This window comes from Coregonus lavaretus (genome assembly GCF_964263955.1).
Source record: "Coregonus lavaretus genome assembly, chromosome: 33".
In the NCBI taxonomy this organism is placed as follows: Eukaryota; Metazoa; Chordata; class Actinopteri; order Salmoniformes; family Salmonidae; genus Coregonus; species Coregonus lavaretus.
In genome coordinates this window covers 8,814,197-8,835,618 of record NC_140020.1, presented here as the reverse complement: position 1 = coordinate 8,835,618, position 21,422 = coordinate 8,814,197, and the positions used below count along the sequence as shown (strand labels likewise).

At 43.3% G+C, this 21,422-nt stretch overlaps 1 protein-coding gene across 2 annotated transcripts in view; it reads left to right on the top strand.

Moving 5' to 3' along the window:
- LOC311108191 (5'-3' exoribonuclease 2-like) overlaps positions 1 to 21,422 on the top strand; it is a 47,443-nt gene that overhangs the window by 13,554 nt on the left and 12,467 nt on the right. The window contains exons 10-28 of one of the 2 annotated variants that reach the window (XM_084150810.1): positions 393 to 467; positions 1,696 to 1,829; positions 1,946 to 2,003; positions 2,294 to 2,401; positions 2,642 to 2,686; positions 3,694 to 3,837; positions 5,628 to 5,672; positions 6,836 to 6,924; positions 10,133 to 10,268; positions 13,144 to 13,251; positions 13,380 to 13,469; positions 13,660 to 13,732; positions 13,940 to 14,023; positions 16,339 to 16,436; positions 16,550 to 16,629; positions 16,754 to 16,810; positions 18,508 to 18,576; positions 20,543 to 20,677; positions 21,055 to 21,182. In XM_084150810.1, coding sequence (XP_084006936.1) covers positions 393 to 467; positions 1,696 to 1,829; positions 1,946 to 2,003; positions 2,294 to 2,401; positions 2,642 to 2,686; positions 3,694 to 3,837; positions 5,628 to 5,672; positions 6,836 to 6,924; positions 10,133 to 10,268; positions 13,144 to 13,251; positions 13,380 to 13,469; positions 13,660 to 13,732; positions 13,940 to 14,023; positions 16,339 to 16,436; positions 16,550 to 16,629; positions 16,754 to 16,810; positions 18,508 to 18,576; positions 20,543 to 20,677; positions 21,055 to 21,182 — 1,756 coding nt within the window. The remainder of the gene's footprint in view (positions 1 to 392; positions 468 to 1,695; positions 1,830 to 1,945; positions 2,004 to 2,293; positions 2,402 to 2,641; positions 2,687 to 3,693; positions 3,838 to 5,627; positions 5,673 to 6,835; positions 6,925 to 10,132; positions 10,269 to 13,143; positions 13,252 to 13,379; positions 13,470 to 13,659; positions 13,733 to 13,939; positions 14,024 to 16,338; positions 16,437 to 16,549; positions 16,630 to 16,753; positions 16,811 to 18,507; positions 18,577 to 20,542; positions 20,678 to 21,054; positions 21,183 to 21,422) is intronic. The other variant, XM_084150811.1, reaches the window with a different exon arrangement.

Sequence of the window (21,422 nt, the reverse complement as noted above, 5' to 3'; positions counted from 1 at the left end):
ATTTTAAATGAAATTGGAATTGACCCCAAACTCAATGGAGAATGTAGCAGATGCCCATAGACTTCCTGTCATTGCGCTAATGATAGTTAGCATTGGCACGCTAAACTACCTTCATACTGGACACAGACACAAAAATGGTATCCTCGAGTTCATCTGACTCGGAGGAAGTAGATCAAATCCCGAAGTATCCTTTTAAGGGCCATTTTCACGGACACAGACTAAGCCTATTCTTGAACTAAAATGCATTTTCAATGGAGATTCTCCGTTGAGTTTGGTTTTTAGTCCAGGTCTATGCTTAATCTGTGCCAAGTAAACCGCCCCCCAAAAAGTGTACATTACATTTGCTCTCCGTGTTATGAGCGATGATGACTAATATTTTCTTCTTATTGCAGCATGATGAGTTTGCAGACACTATGCCGGCTTCTGAACAGGAGTTCATATTCATCAGGCTGTGCGTTTTGCGCGAGGTACGTTCTGTATCAGACATCTTAGAATTTCTTTAAAAACTGCTACATTTTTTATGGTCATGTAACTATACTGAACAAAAATATAAACGCAACAATTTCAAAGATTTTACTGATTTACCGTTCATATAAGGAAATCAGTCAATTGAAAAAAAATCTCATTAGGCCCTAATTTATGGATTTCACATGACTGGGCAGGGGTGCAGCCATAGGCCCACCCACTTGGCAGCCAGGCACACCCACTGGGGAGCCAGGCCCAGCCAATCAGAGTTAGTTTTTGATTGATTCTTTATGACAGACCAAAATATCCCCCCCCCCCCCAAAAAAAAATCTCTAAAATGACGTTGGAGGCGGCTTATTGTAGAGAAATGAACATTAAATTCTCTGGCAACAGCTCTGGTGGACATTCCTGCAGTCAGCATGCCAATTGCACGCTCCCTCAAAACTTGAGACATCTATGGCATTGTGTTGTGTGACAAAACTGCTCATTTTAGTGGTCCTTTTATTGTCCCCAGCACAAGGTGCACCTGTGTAATGATCATGCTGTTTAATCAGCTTTTTGCCACACTTGTCAGGTGGATGGATTGTCTTGGCCAAGGAGAAATGCTCACTTAACAGGGATGCAATAAAGTTTGTGCACAAAAGTTGAGAAATAAGCTTTTTGTGTGTATTGAACATTTCTGGGATTTTTTTAAATTTCAGCTCATGAAACATGGGACCAACACTTTACGTTGCGTTTATATTTTTGTTCTGCGTAGTTATTGCCTCTATGTTCCGTTGTGCTGGTGTTGGTAGTATCATTTACATTTGAGTCATTTAGCAGACGCTCTTATCCAGAGCGACTTACAGTTAGTGAGTGCATACATTTTCATACTGGCCCCCCCCGTGGGAATCGAACCCACAACCCTCGCGTTGCAAGCGCCATGCTCTACCAACTGAGCTACACGGGACCAATGTCTGATATGTTATCATTGAATGTGGTGTTAGATGATGTGTTGATGAAAGGTTGTGATGTAACACGTTATGGGAGTCTCACATCCTAGCAGGCTTGCCGTCACACCCCCAGTAGTTTGCCAGCCAGGTCATGTCCAGAAAGAAAGACACTGGCTTTGTTTTCCGGTAGTATGTGTGAAATATGTCCTTGACTTCAGATCGAAATGAGATGAGACATGTGTCTCCACTGTAAAAAAATAAAAATCTGTTTATCAAGGTATGCTTCCTTTTCCTACAGTACCTGGAGCGAGAGCTGACAATGGCCAGTCTGCCCTTTCCATTTGACTTTGAGAGGACTGTCGACGACTGGGTCTTCATGTGCTTCTTCGTTGGCAATGATTTCCTGCCTCACTTACCGTCCTTAGAGATTAGGTAAACCTGACGGAACTGAGATTAAGCTTATCGTCTTGAAAACACCTTGACAAAAATACATTCTTGCTGTTTCCATACATTTCAATTGTTGATAGTACGTTCCATGTGTCTTTCAGAGAGGGTGCGATAGATCGACTGGTGGGCATCTACAAAGACGTCGTGCACAAGACTGGGGTAAGTGTTTTCAGTGTAGGCTTGGGTATGTCTGACTGTCTCACATGGGGTTTTAGGAGATGTTACATAGAACCCCTCCTCCCCCAGAGGTTTTGTGGCAGTTTCCCAAACACTGATTGAGCCTAGACCTGGACTAAAATGTATGCTAAATGGAAATTCTCCACTGAAATCGTTTTTTAGTCTAGGACTAGGTTTAATCTGTGTCTGGGAAACCGGCCCTTAAAGCTGTCCTGACTTCCTTGCCCAGGTGCCTGTTCATAGCCTTTAATATGTTCTTTCTCTCCTCACAGGGCTACATCACAGAGAATGGTTTTGTCAACTTGGAGAGTGTTGAGTTGATCATGCAGGCAATCGGCGTGGCTGAGGACAACATCTTCAAGAAGCGCAAAGAGGACGATGTAAGATGGTAGCTGGATGAGCAGTAGCTTTCAGCAGGGAAATGATTCCTGTTGAATAGATCATATTCTTCCTTTGCTAAACTGAGGGGTGGGAGATTTTCCATAGGATTTACATTAATCATGGCTTGGTCATTGACACTCAGCTGTCATTTAAGCTAGTTTAGCAGATGCCAATCTTCCTGTAATTTGCTGAACTTTTCCTGTTGACTGTTTGTGTAAATAATGAGCTTTGTCTTGTAGGAGGGGTTCAAGCGAAGGAACAAGGAGAAAAAGAAGAGGATGAAGGTAAGTGGAATGGATGTGTGCCTATGTTATTGTAGCTTGACTTTGTACTGTGGTTTTAATAATAAATAATAATATGCGATTTGGCAGACGCTTTTATCCAAAGCGACTTACAGTCATGTTTTGAATGAACCGCTTTACTCCTTACCTTCATGTTTTCTTTGAATTATGACTGTGCATGCAAGGCCATTTATTTCAATGGGCAATTAAACTATTTTTTCTGATTTATACTGTTGATGTGGCATCGCTGTGTATTGTTCGAAACGTTTCCTCAATGGATGTTTTAAATCAGGGATGCACGACTCTGGCCCTTGAGGTCTGCTGTATTGTATGCCAGTTTTCTTACTTGCTTTTTTGGACAATGACAGATTTTTAGACCTAGGAAACCAAAGGTGTGTGCAAGATTTGTAAAACCAGTAATTGGGAAACCAGTGACTTCATGGGCCAATTTCACAGACTCATATTAAGCCTGGGGGCGGCGGGTAGCCTGGTAGGTAGGAGCGTTAGGCCAGTAACCAGTAAACGTTTGCTGGATCGAATCCCCGAGCCGACAAGGTAAAAATCTGTTGTTCTGCCCCTGGGCAAGGCAGTTAAACCCCAACAACTGCACCGATGATGTGGATGTCGGTTAAGGCAGCCCCCCACACCTCTCTGATTCAGAGGGGTTGGGTTAAATGTGGATGACACGTTTCAGTTGTACAACTGACCAGGTATCCCCCTTTCTCTTTCAACTGCCTAGTCCTGGTCTAAGAAGATCTTTCAATTGAGAAAACTCTGATCCTGGAGAGTTACCCTCCTGTAGGTTTTCGCTCCCACCCCAGTTGTAACTAAGCTGATTCGGCTTATCATTAAAACCAGGTGCGCTAGATCAGGGTTTTAGTTCAAACCTACAGGACGGTAGCTCTCCAGGAACATGGTTGTAGAGCCCTGGTCTAGGACTAGGCTTAATCTGTGTCATGGAAACCGACCCAAATAGTTCAACTAACTGTTAATTTGTGTGTGTTCCCTAGGCTCAGCAGCAAGGCCCAGCCTACATGACCGGTGGTCAGTTTGCCCCCCAGGCCCTTGGTGGCAGAGGCAGACCTGGGGTTGTCCAGAACGCCCGGCACCAAGCCTTCGACATGAGGATGCAGGGCAGGGACCAGCACAACAAGGTATGATGGTGGGCTTATCAGGGGGATTTTGTTTCTGGTCAACGGTGCAAGGAAAAAGCCACCTATTATCCACTATTAAAATCCAACTTTATTTGTCATATGCATTGGATACAGCGTAGTGTACAGTCGTGGTCAAAAGTTTTGAGAATGACACACATACTAATTTTCACAAAGTCTGCTGCCTCAGTTTTGATGATGGCAATTTGCATATACTCCAGAATGTAATGAGTGATCAGATGAATAGCAATGAATTAAGTCCCTCTTTGCCATGAAAATGAACTTAATCCCCCAAAAAAACATTTCCACTGCATTTCAGCCCTGCCACAAAAGGACCAGCTGCCATCATGTCAGTGATTCTCTCGTTAACACAGGTCAAGGCTGGAGATCACTCTGTCATGCTGATTGAGTTAGAATAACAGACTGGAAGCTTTAAAAGGAGGGTGGTGCTTGAAATCATTGTTCTTCCTCTGTTAACCATGGTTGCCTGCAAGGAAACACGTGCCGTCATCATTGCTTTGCACAGAAAGGGCTTCACAAGCAAGGATATTGCTGCTAGGAAGATTGCACCTAAATCAACCATTTATCGGATCATCAAGAACTTCAAGGAGAGCGGTTCAATTTTTGTGAAGAAGGCGTCAGGGCGCCCAAGAAAGTCCAGCAAGCGCCAGGACCGTCTCCTAAAGTTGATTCAGCCTCGGGATTGGGGCACCACCAGTGTAGAGCTTGCTCAGGAATGGCAGCAGGCAGGTGTGAGTGCATCTGCACGCACAGTGAGGCGAAGACTTTTGGAGCATGGTCTGGTGTCAAGAAGGGTAGCAAAGAAGCCACTTCTCTCCAGGAAAAACATTAGGGACAGACTATTCTGCAAAAGGTACAGGGATTGGACTGCTGAGGACAGGGGTAAAGTCATTTTCTGATGAATCCTCTTTCCGATTGTTTGGGGCATCCGGAAAACACCTTGTCCGGAGAAGACAAGGTGAGCGCTACCATCAGTCCTGTGTCATGCCAACAGTAAAGCGTCCTGAGACCATTCATGTGTGGGGTTGCTTCTCAGCCAAGGGAGTAGGCTCACTCACAATTTTGCCTAAGAACACAGCCATGAATAAAGAATGGTACCAACACCTCCTCCGATAGCAACTTCTCCCAACCATCCAAGAACAGTTTGGTGATGAACATTGCCTTTTCCAGCATGATGGAGCACCTTGCCATAAGGCAAAAGTGATAACTAAGTGGCTCGGGGAACAAAACATTGACATTTTGGGTCCCTGGCCAGGAAACTCCCCAGACCTTAATCCCATTGAAAACTTGTGGTCGATCCTCAAGAGGCGGGTGGACAAACAAAACCCCACCAATTCTGACAAACTCCAAACATTGATTATGCAAAAATGGGCTGCCATCAGTCAGGAGGTGGCCCTGAAGTTAATTGACAGCATGCCAGGGTGGATTGCAGAGGTCTGAAAAAGAAGGGTCAACACTGCAAATATTGACTCTTTGCATAAGCTTAATGTAATTGTCAAAAGCCTTTGACACTTATGGAATGCTTGTAATTATACTTCAGTATACCATAGTAACATCTGACAAAAATATCTCATAACACTGAAGCAGCGAACTTTGTGAAGACCAATACTTGTGTCATTCTCAACTTTTGACGACGACTGTACACAGTACAATGAGATGCTTACTCGCAAGCTCTCCGCGCAGTGAACATCTATACGAATGTTGAGGTGTTAGGGCGATATAGGACACTTATACAATTTTTATAGGTAATTAAAGATGTCTTTTTATTTCAGGATGCTGCGCAATCACTAAAAGCCATGATGAAGAATGGTGGCCAGGTATGCCTCCACTGATTACCTTCCGTTTTGTAGTGATTTGAAAACTGGACTAGAATTTTACATGGCTTGTATTGATCAAATGCGGCAGAGGACTTTTGTCCATGTTCAAGCATTTATGTACCTCAAGTGTGAGCGCAGTACACATTTCCATGTTCTATTGATGCTGGTCTGGGCAAATTTTTATTTTTTTTACATTAATGTACATTGTACGAAGCTGTTAGTTCCTCTATTCTATTAATGTGTTACATTTACATTTACATTTATGTCATTTAGCAGACGCTCTTATCCTGAGCGACTTACAGTTACTGAATACATTTTTTTTTTTTCTTTTTTTTTTTTTAATAATATTTCATTTTTTTTTTTTTTTTTTTTTGCACACACTAGCTGAATGTGTTTTATTTTCTTATAAACCCCCCCCCCCCCCCCCCACTTGAATCCTCCATGATGGTGGAAATATTGTCCACAAGATGTAATGTATAAATGAATGAAAAAAATAATTTCATAAATATTTGTAGTTGCTTAGCGGGTTGCTAAGGTTTCCATCCCACAATTTCATGCAGATGAGTGACCTGACGCATACAAAGAAAGTCACGACAGGCCTTATGGAAACGGCACATTTGTTAGTAAAATGTCACAATGTCGTAACCTCATAACATATGGTGTTTACGTGCACAGTGATGGGCTATTTGCAAATTTCCACAAAATATTGAGGGTAGGCCATCATTTGAATGATGCTGGTGAGATGATCTATGCCTGGCTGCCAATTATTCTTTTGTTAAATGATCTTACTTTTATCCATACCCTGTCCACTTTATGGACTGTCTATAGAGAATGCGCCAAAACCAGATTGGTCAAGTATGCTATTTATAGCATCAGTTTACAAACCCACCGGTAGAGCTGAAAATGCAATGGAAAGGCATGAAACAAATGTTTTTTATTTATTTATTCGGAACATTAAAACTTAATCGCAAAAGTAATTTTATTTGCTATGTCATCACGCACAGTATTTTATGCGCAAAAAAGTATGTTTGATGGAAACACATCTGGTGGGAAATGTGCATATGTTTTCTATGTGTGTTTTAGAATATTTGCACGAAAGTCTGTCGCCAATTGGTGGAAACCGATCTACTGACAGATGGTTTAGGTATAATTATCTTGTCTAGGCAGGGAGCAGTGACGGGCAGGACGGCCGGGGTATGAAGCGGAAAGCTGAGGACAGCGACAGCGAGCCAGAGCCTGAGGATAATGTCAGGTAAATGACTATGCTACAGTCAGTCAACTAGGGAGTAAACCAACCAGCCTGTCAATCAACCTGCCAACAAGGACAGTCAGTCATCCAAGTAGCCAGTCAACCAACCAGGCAGGCCTCTCAGCAAGGGTGATGGTCTGATTTATGCCTCTCCTGTGCAGCACGGGCCCCTTAGGAGCTACTCTGTGGTTTTTTACCACCTCCAACCCCCCTCCCACCCCCTCCTCCTGCCTGCAAGTTATTAATATGGAAAGGAGGCATATTCTCATAAATTCGTCTGTGATGCGCTCGCCAAGGGTGTTGAATCCATTGGGCTAAATTGGTATTCATGGAGGCTTTCCTGTTACAAGACTGCTCTCCCTCTGGGCCAGTGTGGAGGATGCTGCTCATCCTTCATTATGTGTGTAGTGCATCGCCAATCTACTAATATGTCGAAACCATTCAGCTACTTCCTAAAGCAGTAAACTAGTTTCTCTTCCATGTCTTCATGGAAATAGACTATGATGATAATTCCCAAATCCTGTATGTAAGATGAGGAAATTGTCTCTTACTAGCTAGAATACACTACATGACCAAAAGTATGTGGACACCTGCTTGTCGAACATCTCATTCCAAAATCATGGGCATTCAAATGGAGTTGGTCCATTTTTTTGCTGCCATAACAGCCTCCACTCTTCTGGGAAGGCTTTCCACTAGATGTTGGAACATTTGCTGCTGGGACTTACTTCCATTCAGCCACGAGCATTAGTGAGGTCGGGCACTGATGTTGGGCGATTAGGCCTGGCTCGCAGTTGGCGTTCCAATTCATCCCAAAGGTGTTTGATGGGGTTGAGGTTAGGGGCCTTCCCCAAACTGTTGCCACAAAGTTGGAAGCACAGAATCGTCTCGAATGTCATTGTATGCTTTAGCATAAGATTTCCCTTCACAGGAGCTAAGGGGCCTAGCCTGAACCATGAAGAACAGCCCCAGATCATTATTCCTCCTCCACCAAACTTTACAATTGGCACTATGCGTTGGGGCAGGTAGCGTTCTCCTGGCATCCACCAAACCCAGATTAGTCCGTCGGACTGCCAGATGGTGAAGCGTGATTCATCACTCCAGCCGACGCTTGGCATTGCGCATGGCGATCTTAGGCTTGTGTGCGGCTGCTCGGCCATGGAAACCCATTTCATGAAGCTCCCGGCGCACAGTTCTTGTGCTGACGTTGCTTTCAGAGGCAGATTGGAACTCTGTAGTGAATGTTGCAACAGAGGACAGACGATTTTTACGTGCTTCAGCACTCGGCGGTCCCATTCTGTGAGCTTGTGTGGCCTACCAATTCGCGGCTGAGCCGTTGTTGCTCCTAGACGTTTCCACTTCACAATAACAGCACTTACAGTTGACCGGGGCATCTCTAGCAGGGCAGGAATTTGACGAACTGACTTGTTGGAGAGGTGGCATTCGATGACTGTACCATGTTGAAAGTCAGACTAATTCAGTACGGACCATGTTACTGCCAATGTTTGTCTATGGAGATTTTAAATACCTGTCAACAACAGGTATGGCTGATATAGCCGAATCCACTAATTGGAGGCGTCCACATACTTTTGTATACAGTGCATTCAAAGTATTCAGACCCCTTCACTTTTTCCACTTTTTGTTACGTTGCAGCGTTATTGCAAATGTATTACAGATTTTTTTTAAACATACTTTATTTACATAAGTATTTAGACCCTTTGTTATGAGACTCGAAATTGAGCTCAGGTGCATCCTGTTTCCATTGATCATCCTTGATGTTTCTACAACTTGATTAGAGTCCACCTGGGGTACATTTCAATTGATTTGGACATGATTTGGAAAGGTACACACCTGTCTATATAAGGTCTCACAGTTGGCTGAGCATGTCAGAGCAAAAACCAAGCCATGAGGTCGAAGGAATTGTCCGTAGAGCTCCAAGACAGGATTGTGTCGGCACAGATCTGGGGAAGGGCACCAAAACATTTCTGCAGCATTGAAGGTCCCGAAGAATGCAGTGGCCTACGCCATTCTTAAATGGAAGAAGTTTGGAACCACCAAGACTCTTCCTAGAGCTGGGCGCCCGGCCAAACTGAGCAATCGGGGGAGAAGGGCCTTGGTCAGGGAGGTGACAGTCTCCAAAGTTCCTCTGGAGAACCTTCCAGATGGACCACAATCTCTGTAGCACTAAACAAATCAGGCCTTTATGGTAGAGTGGCCAGACGGAAGCCACTCCTCAGTAAAAGGCACATGACAGCCCGCTTGGAGTTTGCCAAAAGGCACCTAAATGACTCTGACCATGAGAAACAAGATTCACTGGTCTGAAGAAACCAAGATTGAACTCTTTGGACTGAATGCCAAGTGTCACATCTGGAGGAAACCTGGCACCATCCCCACGGTGAAGCATAGTGGTGGCAGCATCATGCTGTGGGAATGTTTTTCCGTGGCAGGGAGACTAGTCAGAATCGAGGGAAAGATGAACGGCGCATAGTATATAGAGATCCTTGATGAAAACCTGCTCAGGACTTCAGACTGGGGTGAAGGTTCACCTTCCAACAGGACAACAACCCTAAGCACACAACCAAGACAACGCAGGAGTGGCTTTGGGACAAGTCTCTGAACGTCCTTGAGTGGCCAGCCAGAGCCCGGACTTAAACCCGATCGAACATCTCTGGAGAGACCTGAAAATAGCGCCTCTTCCAACCTGACAGAGCTTGAGAGGATCTGCAGAGGAAGAATGGGAGCAACTCCCCAGATACAGGTGTGCCAAGCTTGTAGCGTCATACCCAAGAAGACTCTAGGCTGTAATCGCTGCCAAAGGTGCTTCAACAAAGTACTGAGTAAAGGGTCTGAATACTTATGTAAATGTGATATTTTAGATGTTCATTTTTTATAAATTAGCAAACATTTCTAAACCTGTTTTTGCTTTGTCATTATGGGGTATTGATGTGTAGAATGAGGGGGGGGGGGACAATTTAAACCCTTTTAGAATAAGGCTGTAATGTAACAAAATGTGGAAAAAGTCAAGGGGTCTGAATACTTTCCGAATGCACTGTATATAGTGTATGTTACACGGCATTGTGATAGACATGCAAGCTTGAGTATGGCTTTCTCACAGAGTTCTATTGATGAGTATGCCCAAGGCTTTCGTCCTTGCTTGCCATTTCGATGGCTTTGTCATCCCATCTCTCAGAACATGACTGTCCCTGTGTGTTAGGTTGTGGGAGGATGGCTGGAAGCAAAGATACTACAAGACCAAGTTTGACGTTGACGCGACTGACGATGACTTCCGCAAAAAGGTGGTGAAGTCCTACGTGGAGGGTCTCTGCTGGGTACTCCGATACTACTACCAGGTACAAGACACTGATTTCAAATAGACGTTTATATGTCATATGCACAGGATGCAAAGTAGTGTAATTGTGCGTCGCTTCTCATAACCTTCTCGTTACCTTGATTTGTGACGTTCGTTTAAAAAGATCAGATTTATGCCGGGATTTTTATTATGTAGATGTCCAACTATGTGAATATTTAAACATGGGTATTTGGCCACTTGTAAGAATCTTGCGTTTTAATCCAAATGTACCACGTTAATATTTGAATGAATGATCTTTAATAACAGACTTAGCTAATTCTAATTTAAATGTGGACAAGACTATAAAGAGTGTTGAATGTAATAAGGAGACCTCATTGTCTAAGACATGATTTCCCAAACTCAGTCCTGGGGCCCCCTGGGTTCACGGTGTTTGCCCCAGCACTACACAGCTGATTCAAATAATCTAAGCTTGATGATGAGTTGGTTATTTGAATCAGCTGTGTAGTGCTAGGGCAAAAATCAAACCGTGCACCCAGGGAGGTGCCCCAGGATCAAGTTTGGAAAACCCTGCTCTAAGAGAAGAGCATTCCATCCAGCCAACCATCACCCATCGGTGTGACTTTGAAATGGTAATTCACTAGCCAAGGATACGTGTTTCAAGGCTGGATTGTTTGGTTTTAAATTATTTTTACGGCCCCAGCACAAATATAATTTCAATATACACCTTCAACATAAATATGAATGCAACATGTAAAGTGTGGGTCCCATGTTTCATGAGCTGAAATAAAAGATCCCAGAAATTGTCCATATGCACAAAAAGCACTACATCCCTGTTAGTGAGCATTTCTCCTTTGCCAAGATAATCATCCACCTGACAGGTGTGGCATATCAAGAAGCTGATTAAACAGCATGATCATTACACAGGTGTACCTTGTGCTGGGGACAATAAAAGGCCACTAAAATGTGCAGTTTTGTCACACAATTCCACAAATGTCTCAAGTTTTGAGAGAGCGCACAATTGGCATGCTGACTGCAGGAATGTTCACCAGAGCTGTTGCAAGATAATTTAATGTTAATTTCTTTACCATAAGCCGCCTCCGTCGTTTTAGAGAATTTGGCAGTACGTCCAACTGGTCTCACAACCGCAGACCATGTGTAACCACCCCAGCCCAGGACCTCCACATCCAGCTTCTTCACCTGCGGGATAATCTGAGACCAGCCACCCGGACATCTGATGAAACTGTGGGATTGCACAACTGAAGAATTTCTGCGCAAACTGTCTGAAACCGTCTCAGGGAAGCTTATCTGTGTGCTTGTCGTCCTCACTAGGGTCTTGATCTGACTGCAGTATGGCGTCGTAGCTGACTTCAGTGGGCAAATGCTCACCTTCGATGGCCACTGCCATGCTGGAGAAGTGTGCTCTTCACGGATGAATCCCGGTTTCAACTGTACCGGGCAGATGGCAGACAGCGTTGTGTGGGCAAGAGGTTTGCTGACATCAACGTTGTGAACAGAGTGCCCCATGGTGGTGGTGGGGTTATGGTATGGGCAGACATAAGTTACGGACAAAGAACACAATTGCGTATTATCGATGGCAATTGGAATGCAGAGATACCGTGACAAGATCCTAACGCCCATTGTCTTGCCATTAATCCGTCGCCATCACCTCACGTTTCAGCATGATAATGCACGGCCCCATGTAGCAAGGATCTGTACACAATTCCTGGAAGCTGAAAATGTCCCAGTTCTTCCATGGCCTGCGTACTCAACAGACATGTCACCCATTGAGCATGTTTGGGATGCTCTGGATCGACGCGTACGACAGCGTGTTCCAGTTCCTGCCAATATCCAGCAACTTCGCACAGTCATTGAAGAGAAGTGGGACAACAGGCCACAATCAACAGCCTGATCAACTCTATGCGAAGGAGATGTGTCGCGATGCATGAGGCAGATACTGACTGGTTTTCTGATTCTTGCCCCTACCTTTTTTTTAAAAGGTATCTGTGACCAACAGATGCATATCTGTATTCCCAGTCATGTGAAATCCATAGATTTGGGCCTAATGAATTTATTTCAATTGCTGATTTCTTTATGAACTGTAACTCAGAAAAATCTTTGAAATTGTTGCATTTTGCGTTTTATATATTTTTGTTAAGTATACATTAATGATGGGATGAAACAAATGTCAGTGTTCATTTAGTTGTACAAGTGTAGAGGGAGGTACTAAGCTGGTATTGGAAAGTGTTTTGGGACGTGTACGTTTGCCAGTTGGCGGACTTCCCACCTCCCAAACCCAATTCCAAGCCATTTGCACCATTCCTTCCTTCCGTTCCTTCAATGATTAAAATTAATGGTTTAACAACCTCTAATTCTCGTCCCAGTTTTCAAAGTATGCAATTTTATGAGAGTTAAATGTCAGTCACAGGCAAGTGTCAACTAGATTAGAGGCTCATATAGGCTCCCCATCTTCTCTCAAAATGAGTTAAAATTTTGAAAAAGTTTGGTCTTCACGTGTATTTGTTTGATTTACAACTGCACAGGACCAAGAAGAAAAAAATCTAATTAATAAATGGCCTGGACTAAATTATTCCAAATTGGAATGAATGTTGTTTGAGTCAACTGATTCTTTGCGCTACATTGTAAATTGCAAGGGTGTCAATATATTTGACCGCATCTGTAGGCCTAGACCAGGGGTATTTATTCATCCCTGGGCATTCTTCTTTAGTAGGCTATGTATTCAAATGTTTCCTGTTGAATTGTCAGTCATTTACGTAAATAAATGAAAAGTAAAGTAAAATCTGGACTAAGTGGGCCCAAGCTAGCCAGTAATCTAATCAGACTGTCAGTTGAGATAAAGGTACTGGAGGATCATTTCTCCTGGTCGTCTCATTAACTGTTTGTCTGTTGATTGACAGGGGTGCGCGTCCTGGAAGTGGTACTTCCCGTTCCACTACGCCCCATTCGCCTCGGACTTCAAAGACATCAAAGGCATGTTCACCGACTTCGAGCTTGGGACCAAGCCGGTAAGAATGGACAGATGCAGGCTTCTCTCTCTCTCTCTCATTAGTTCGTGTTCCCATTGTTAAGCCTGTCTGTTTTGTGTGGTTAGTTCTAACGCTCTGTCTAACGGTCTTCTGTTCCTGTGTTTCAGTTCAAGCCCCTGGAACAGCTGATGGGTGTTTTCCCTGCCGCCAGTGGAAACTTCCTGCCTGAAACATGGCGGTCACTCATGAGCAACCCAGTAAATTTCACCTTTTTTTTTTTTGCATAGTCTGAGCATATGTAGATCATCTATAAGGGACCATAGATGTAGAACTGACTATCCAAATAAAGTGTGACCAATGTAATGATCACAGAAGTTGATAGACTGCTAAACCACTACTGCTGTCGGTCACTCTTGTTTTCCTAAACTGTCGCTTCGTCTCCAACAGGAATCCTCCATCATTGACTTCTACCCTGATGACTTTGCCATCGACTTGAATGGAAAGAAGTACGCTTGGCAGGGTAAGTCAACAGAATAATGGACCATTAAACGGAACACCTTGTCATGGCAGTGAAGGCAGGTGGTCAGTTTGTATGTCCTGAATGATATACTCACTGCATTGCTTGCTCTTTGGGGTCCAGGCCTGGTAACTGTAAAGCATTACTGCTGATGTAAAAAGGGCTTTATAAAATACATTTGATTGAATGCGTTTTCCCCTCTGTGTGTAGGTGTTGCATTGCTGCCCTTTGTGGATGAGCGTAGGCTGAGGGCAGCCCTGGCTGAAGTCTACCCAAACCTCTCTCCAGAGGAAAGTGAGTAATGGGATTCCTCAACTTCAAGCCACCATTGTAAACCACTCCTTCAGAATATGAAAGTATCACAATATAATCTCAGCAAGAAAAGTCAATTGCGTTTATTTTCAGCAAACTTAACATGTGTAAATATTTGTATGAACATAAGATTCAACAACTGAGACATAAACTGAACAAATTCCACAGACGTGACTAACAGAAATTGAATAATGTGTCCCTGAACAAAAGGGGGATCAAAATCAAAAGTAACAGTCAGTATCTGGTGTGGCCACCAGCTGCATTAAGTACTGCAGTGCATCTCCTCCTCATGGACTGCACCAGATTTGCCAGTTATTGCTGTGAGATGTTACCCCACTCTTCCACCAAGGCACTTGCAAGTTCCCTGACATTTCTGGGGGGAATGGCCCTAGCCCTCACCCTCTGATCCAACAGGTCGATATTGCCTGCAATGACAACAAGCTCAGTCCGATGATGCTGTGACACACCGCCCCAGACCATGACGGACCCTCCACCTCCAAATCGATCCCGCTCCAGAGTACAGGCCTCGGTGTAACGCTAATTTTTTAGATGATAAACGCGAATCCGACCATCACCCCTTGTGAGACAAAACCACAACTAATCTGTGAAGAGCACTTTTTGCCAGTCCTGTCTGGTCCAGCGACGGTGGGTTGGTGCCCATAGGCACTGCCCATAGGCAGTATTCAGACCCCTGGACTTTTTCCACATTTTGTTACGTTACAGCCTTATTCTAAAATGGATTCAATTGTTTTTCCGCCTCATCAATCTGCACACAATATCCCATAATGACAAAGCAAAAACAGGTTTTTAGACATTTTTGCAAATGTATAAAATAAAAAACATAAGTATTCAGGCCCTTTACTCAGTACTTTGTTGAAGCACCTTTGGCAGCGATTACAGCCTCGAGTCTTCTTGGGTATGACGCTACAAGCTTGGCACACCTGTATTTGGGGAGTTTCTCCCATTCTTCTCTGCAGATCCTCTCAAGCTCTGTCAGGTTGGATGGGGAGCGTCTCTGCACAGCTATCTTCAGGTGTCTCCAGTGATGTTCAATCAGGTTCAAGTCCGGGCTCCGGCTGGGCCACTCAAGGACATTCAGAGACTTGTCCCAAAGCCACTCCTACGTCGTCTTGGCTATGTGCTTAGGGTCGTTGTCCTGTGGGAAAGTGAACCTTTCGCCCCAGTCTGAGGTCCTGAGCGCTCTGGAGCAAGTTTTCATCAAGGATCTCTCTGTACTTTGCTCCGTTCATCTTTCCCTCGATCCTGACTAGTCTCCCAGTCCCTGCCGCTGAAAAACATCCCCACAGCATGATGCTGCCACCACCATGCTTCACCGTAGTGATGGTGCCAGGTCCTTTAGGTGCCTTTTGGAAAAACGGGATGTCATGTGGCTTCCGTCTGGCCACTCTACCGTAAAGGCCTGATTGTTGGAGTGCTGCAGAGATGGTTGTTCTGGAGCTCTGTCAAAGTGACCATCGGGTTCTTGGTCACCTCCCTGACCAAGGCCCTTCTCCCCCGATTTGCTCAGTTTGGCCGGACTGCCAGCTCTAGGAAGAGTCTTGGTGGTTCCATACTTCTTCCATTTAAGAATGATGGAGGCCACTGTGTTCTTGGGGACCTTTAATGCTGCAGAAATTTTTTTGTACCCTTCCACAGATCTGTGCCTCGACACAATCCTGTCTCGGAGCTCAATGGACAATTCCTTCAACCTCAAAGCTTGGTTTTTGCTCTGACATGCACTGTCAACTGTGAGACCTTTTATATAGACAAGGTGTGTGCCTTTCCAAATCATGTCCAATCAATTGAATTTACCCCAGGTGGGCTCCAATCAAGTTGTAGAAACATCTCAAGGATGATCAATGGAAACAGGATGCACCTGAGCTCAATTTCGAGTCTCATAGCAAAGGGTCTGAATACTTATCTAAATAAGGTATTTCTGTTTTTATTTTTTAATTTGCAGACATTTCTAAAAACCTGTTTTTGCTATGTCATTATGGGGTATTGTGTGTAGATTGATGAAATTGTTTTATTTAATCAATTTTAGAATAAAACTGTAACGTAGCAAAATGTGGAGAAAGGGTCTGAATACTTTCTGAATGCACTGTATAACATTACTTTATTACTGAAGTACTCCACATGTGAAATTACTAATTGAACACATGACGCAATGTGTATCTTGAATGATGTTTGTGTCAGTGCTGATCAATAGGTTTATTATGTAAAGAACTCTCTTACTGGAATCGTTTTGAATATTGACTGTCAGTCACTCCAGCTGATGTCTTCTCTCTTTGTTTCAGACAAGAGGAACAGCCTTGGCAGTGATATGCTGTTTGTTGGGATATCTCATCCTATCTGTGACTTCATCCAGGAACTGTACCGTGGAGAATCTCACGAGGTATGGAAAGCAATGTCCCTGCAGCCTGATCATCTAATAGTTTATTGTATAGTATGTTAAGTAATATAGTATTTTAAGTATGATATTAATATTGCAGTGTCTGTTTTCCTCAGGGCACTGAGATGCCGGCAGAACTATGCCATGGAATTCAAGGTACATTAAATCTTGACGAAGACCCTATCCTACCAGATAAGTAAGGAACACATCTGTTTTATTATCATACATTTTCGAAGTTACCATTTTCTGCCATTTATCCATCCTTCTCTGGAGAGAATCATGGCTAACCTATGACTGTGTGAAACCTCATTTGTTCTTAGGCCAGTGGAGTCGCCTATACCCATGCTGCGGGACATTGCACAGAACAGTGCCATTGGGTAAGGATTCATCTTTTACTCTCACAACCTCTGTTCATTCAGTTGGTGGTTCCAAGGGGGTATACGTAACCAAAATGGTGTTCAGTCTGGTCCACTGCCCAATATTTGTTCTTCCATAGTCCCATTAACCAGGTTTCCATCCAACCTTTCTATGCGAGTAAAGTACATGTAGGACAGGCCTGATGGAGACAGAAAAATGTTCTGTTAACTTTCCAAATGTCGACAAAACAAAATACACTAGACAAGGTGGGATCTTTTTGTGTTTGTAAAATGAATTATGCGAGGAATGTCGGTGGAAACGCTTCTATTTGCAACAATTGATATAATAACCATATCAAAGTAAACTTGGAGTTACGTGATGATATGGTGTGTGGTCCTCCCACTACGACTCGGGGAAACCATGCAGTTTTATTAGACTACAGATTAAATAAGTTAAGATGAACTTCACAGGGTGATGAAAGTGCACGGTGATGAGCTTGATGCTCTTTTTCAATAAATATCGAGGGTCTTATTCTGGTGACATGATCATCGATGCTTGGCTGCCGTTTTTTTACAAATTATCTTGCTCTTTTGTCCATAAAAATGTCATAATGTAGGCTGTACGTGTGCTCTAGCCAACAGTGGCGTAGATACAGTACTCAATCTGCCCTGCGTGCTGTTGGCAATACCAGAGTGGGCATACTCGCTATATAACGCATACATCTATTTGTGAGAGACTGAAACCCATTTAACTTGTATTTTGTATTCGGTACATGGGAATTTAACAGCAAAAGGTATTTTTATGTGCACTACGTCATCACGCACAGCCTTTTATCTGCAACAAGTCAGTTTTGATGGAAACGCATGTCTGGTGGGAAAATTCATGTTTTTATGCAGATTGTAGAATATTCGCATGAAATCTGTCTCCAATTTGGATGGAAACTAGCTACTGTGTACAATTTATTCATACTTGAATGTTTCACCATATCTGGCTGTAGAAATACTGCATTCCATAAGAAGTTGACGATCCTTAGTGGTAGTCGTAAGTTCACATTCCTGCGTAACACTACCTGATTGATCTCGACCAGGAGGCGAAATCTAAGGTCAACTTCTGTGTGAAACTAAATTAAAATGTTCCTGCTTCAATGGTCGACTTCAGACTCTCATATTTACCACGAGGGCTGTACCTGTCACTGGGTTCTTAGATGTAATGACCTGCTCGGCCTTCTGGGGGTCAGCTTCTAAGAGGAGCTGAGACTCCCTCATTCACACTGCGTCCCAAATGGCTCCCTATATAGTTCATTACTTTTGACCAGATATAGGGAATAGGGTGCCATTTGGGAGACAGCCTCCCTCATTAACACTGGAGTTGGAACAAGGCTCATGCCAAACTTGAATTGATACCATTTTCTTTGACCAGCGCTGGCGTATCGGATGATTAAAAAATACCATTGCTCACTTTATTTCTGCTTGGGACAGGATGGTTATTGAATTCATTGCCAATGCAAGGCTTTTGGTCAGCTTTGTCTGGACTTTTATTGAAGGCTTAGCTTTTTAGGGGATCCTGGTCCTTAAATTATTTGTTCTGTTTTCACTAAGGCTAAATACAGGTTAAATACAGATATAAACTAACACATGTAATTATTCATAAAATAAAATTAATTGCAGTAAAAGTTCTGTTTTATAAATGTGTAAATTGTTCCTTTTTGTCTTGGCAGAGTGAAATATAAGGACCCACAGTTTGGAGAGACCTTTGTGTTCAAGGCTGTCATTCTTCCTGGAGCTAAGTAAGTTAATAGTCTTTTTATTTATGTATTTATTATAATGCATTGTTTTATAATTAACATGTTCCCATTGTTGCATCAGTGTTGTATATAATCTTACTGTGTATAACACCTGCTGTATATGCTGAGTGTTTTCCACAAACACATGTATCCAGCCAGGCTCCCCATTGGCAACACTTTGATTACATCTCTAGACCTATATCAATGTCTTTCAAAATACCATATAAGTATCATTGGCTTAAAACAATTCAAGCTGTTTTCGTTTAGCCTCACTCTGGTCCAAAATAGGATATCTCTCCATTAGCCTACCTGTTGTTCCTGCAGTGAGAAGGATTCACCATCTTCATTGAATGTGTTCATAATTTATCTGTAGATAATTGCCAAAAAGCCTACCAGTATGCAAATTAGGGAGTTAAGTGAATGGCTCTCTTACCGATGCAATTCGGCAAGCTACTGACGAGTCACTCACTTTAACGTCACTGTCTGGCAAGTCCTAATGGACTTCATATCGAAAACGCCAACAATCTTTAGTTTACTTGTCCAGATGCAATACCATAGACGTACAGTGCATTCGGAAAGTATTCAGACCCCTTCACTTTTTCCACATTTTGTTACGTTACAGCCTTATTCTAAAATTGATTAAATTGTTTTTTTCGCTCATCTATCTACACACAATATCCCATGATGATAAACGCAAAAAAATGTTTGCAAATTATTAAAATCTAAAACTGAAATATTACATTTACATAAGTATTCAGACCCTTTACTCAGTATTTTGTTGAAACACCTTTGGCAGCGATTACAGCCTTGATTCTTCTTGGGTATGACGCTACAAGCTTGGCACACCTGTATTTGAGGAGTTTCTCCCGTTCTTCTCTGCAGATCCTCTCAGGGTCTGTCAGGTTGGATGGGGAGCGTCGCTGCACAGCTATTTTCAGGTCTCTCCAGATATGTTAGATCGGGTTCAAGTCTGGGCTCTGGCTGGGCTATTCAAGGACATTCAGAGACTTGTCCCGAAGCCACTCCTGCGTTGTCTTGGCTGTATGCTTAGGGTTGTTGTCCTGTTGGAAGGTGAATCTTCGCCCAAGTCTGAGAACCTGCTCCAGATAGCTCAGGACATCATCAATAATCTTTCTGTACTTTGCGCCGTTCACCTTTCCCTCGATTCTGACTAGTCTCCCAGTCCCTGCCGCTGAAAAACATCCCCAAAGCATGATGCTGCCACCACGCTTCACCGTAGGGATGGGATTGGCCAGGTGATGAGCGGTGCCTGGTTTCCTGCAGACGTGACGCTCTTTCAAACTTATTCCATTTAAGAATGATTGAGGCCACTGTGTTCTTGGGGACCTTCAATGCTGCAGAAATGTGTTGCTACCCTTCCCCAGATCTGTGCCTCGACACAATCCTGTCTTGGAGCTCTACGGATAATTCCTTCGACCTCATGGCTTGGTTTTTGCTCTGACATGCACTGTCAACTGTGGGACCTTATAGACAGGCGTCCTTTCCAAATCATGTCCAATCAATTGAATTTACCACAGGTTGTAGAAACATCTCAAGGATGATCAATGGAAACAGGTTGCACCTGAGCTAAATGTTCAGTCTCATAGCAAAGGCTATGAATACTGATATAAACAAGGTATTTCTGTTTTTTATTTTTAATAAATGTGCAAACCTTTCTAAACCTGTTTTCACTTTGTCATTGTGGGGTATTGTGTGTAGATTGAGGGAAAAATTGTATTTAATCAATTTTAGAATAAGACTAACGTAACAAAATATGGAAAACGTCAAGGGGTCTGAATACTTTCTGAATGCACTGTATATTCCCATGTGGGGTCTGAAATGTATTACATTGTCTTTATTTATTGTGTTTGATCATGGAGCTCTTTATGACATTGTATGGTGTTGATCGTTTACTGTTCATTTGTGTGAAAAATCAAAAAATTATTATTAACAAAAAAACTCTCCTCAGGATGCCTGCGAAGGTGCTGAAGCCTGGGGACTGGGAGAGAGGCAACCGTGGTAGGGGTAACTGGAGGCCCCAACTGGGTTTCAACTCAAACAGGCAGCAGGTCCACCTGGATCAGTCAAGCTTCAGGGCTCTGGGGTACGTGCACACTACTTCAAACTATACAGCCAGACCAACTTGAATGATATCCCTTCAACAGTCGCCATTAAATACCCACCCTTTGATTTATGCTATCTAAGAAGGCTGAATTATCATTTAAATCTGCAGTCTGTAATTTAAACAACTCTCACCCCCCCTGTGCTTTTTGTTTTTAATAAACAGTAGCCACCGTATTGGGTGCACGTGACGTGGCATCCGATGCACCCAAATGTCTTCCTCAATTAAGTACCCGGCCAGATAAGGGTTTAGTAGTCAGCTATTTGGCTGGCAGCTGGTGCTTATAGAAGAGTGTGTATGGAACAGCCGTTAACTGATGTTTAATGTCTGACTTACTCTGCGTGTTCTGTTGTTTTCAGTCACAGCATGAACAGACAGCAGCAGGGAGGTGGGCAGTACAGCAACGCTCCGCCCCCTGGCAACTACCACCAGGGGAACTACAGCAGGCCCCACAGCGGCGGTGGTGGTCACCTCCCACCCTTCCCACGTAAGACCTCCTACACCCACACAGGCAGGCCTCAGACAAACACATCTTTGCTGCATTTCCGATCTACTAAAATATAGCCTTTCCTTGTGTCAAGTAGTAACTCTCTCTCCATCTGAAATAGGCGATAGAAAAGCTATCAAAGACGGCCAGTAATCTCCATTCCGATAAGGTGCTTTGTTGCTTCATTCCTTAGTTGCGGTTACATTTCACTTCCTTCGTCCTCGGCTGACATAATGTACC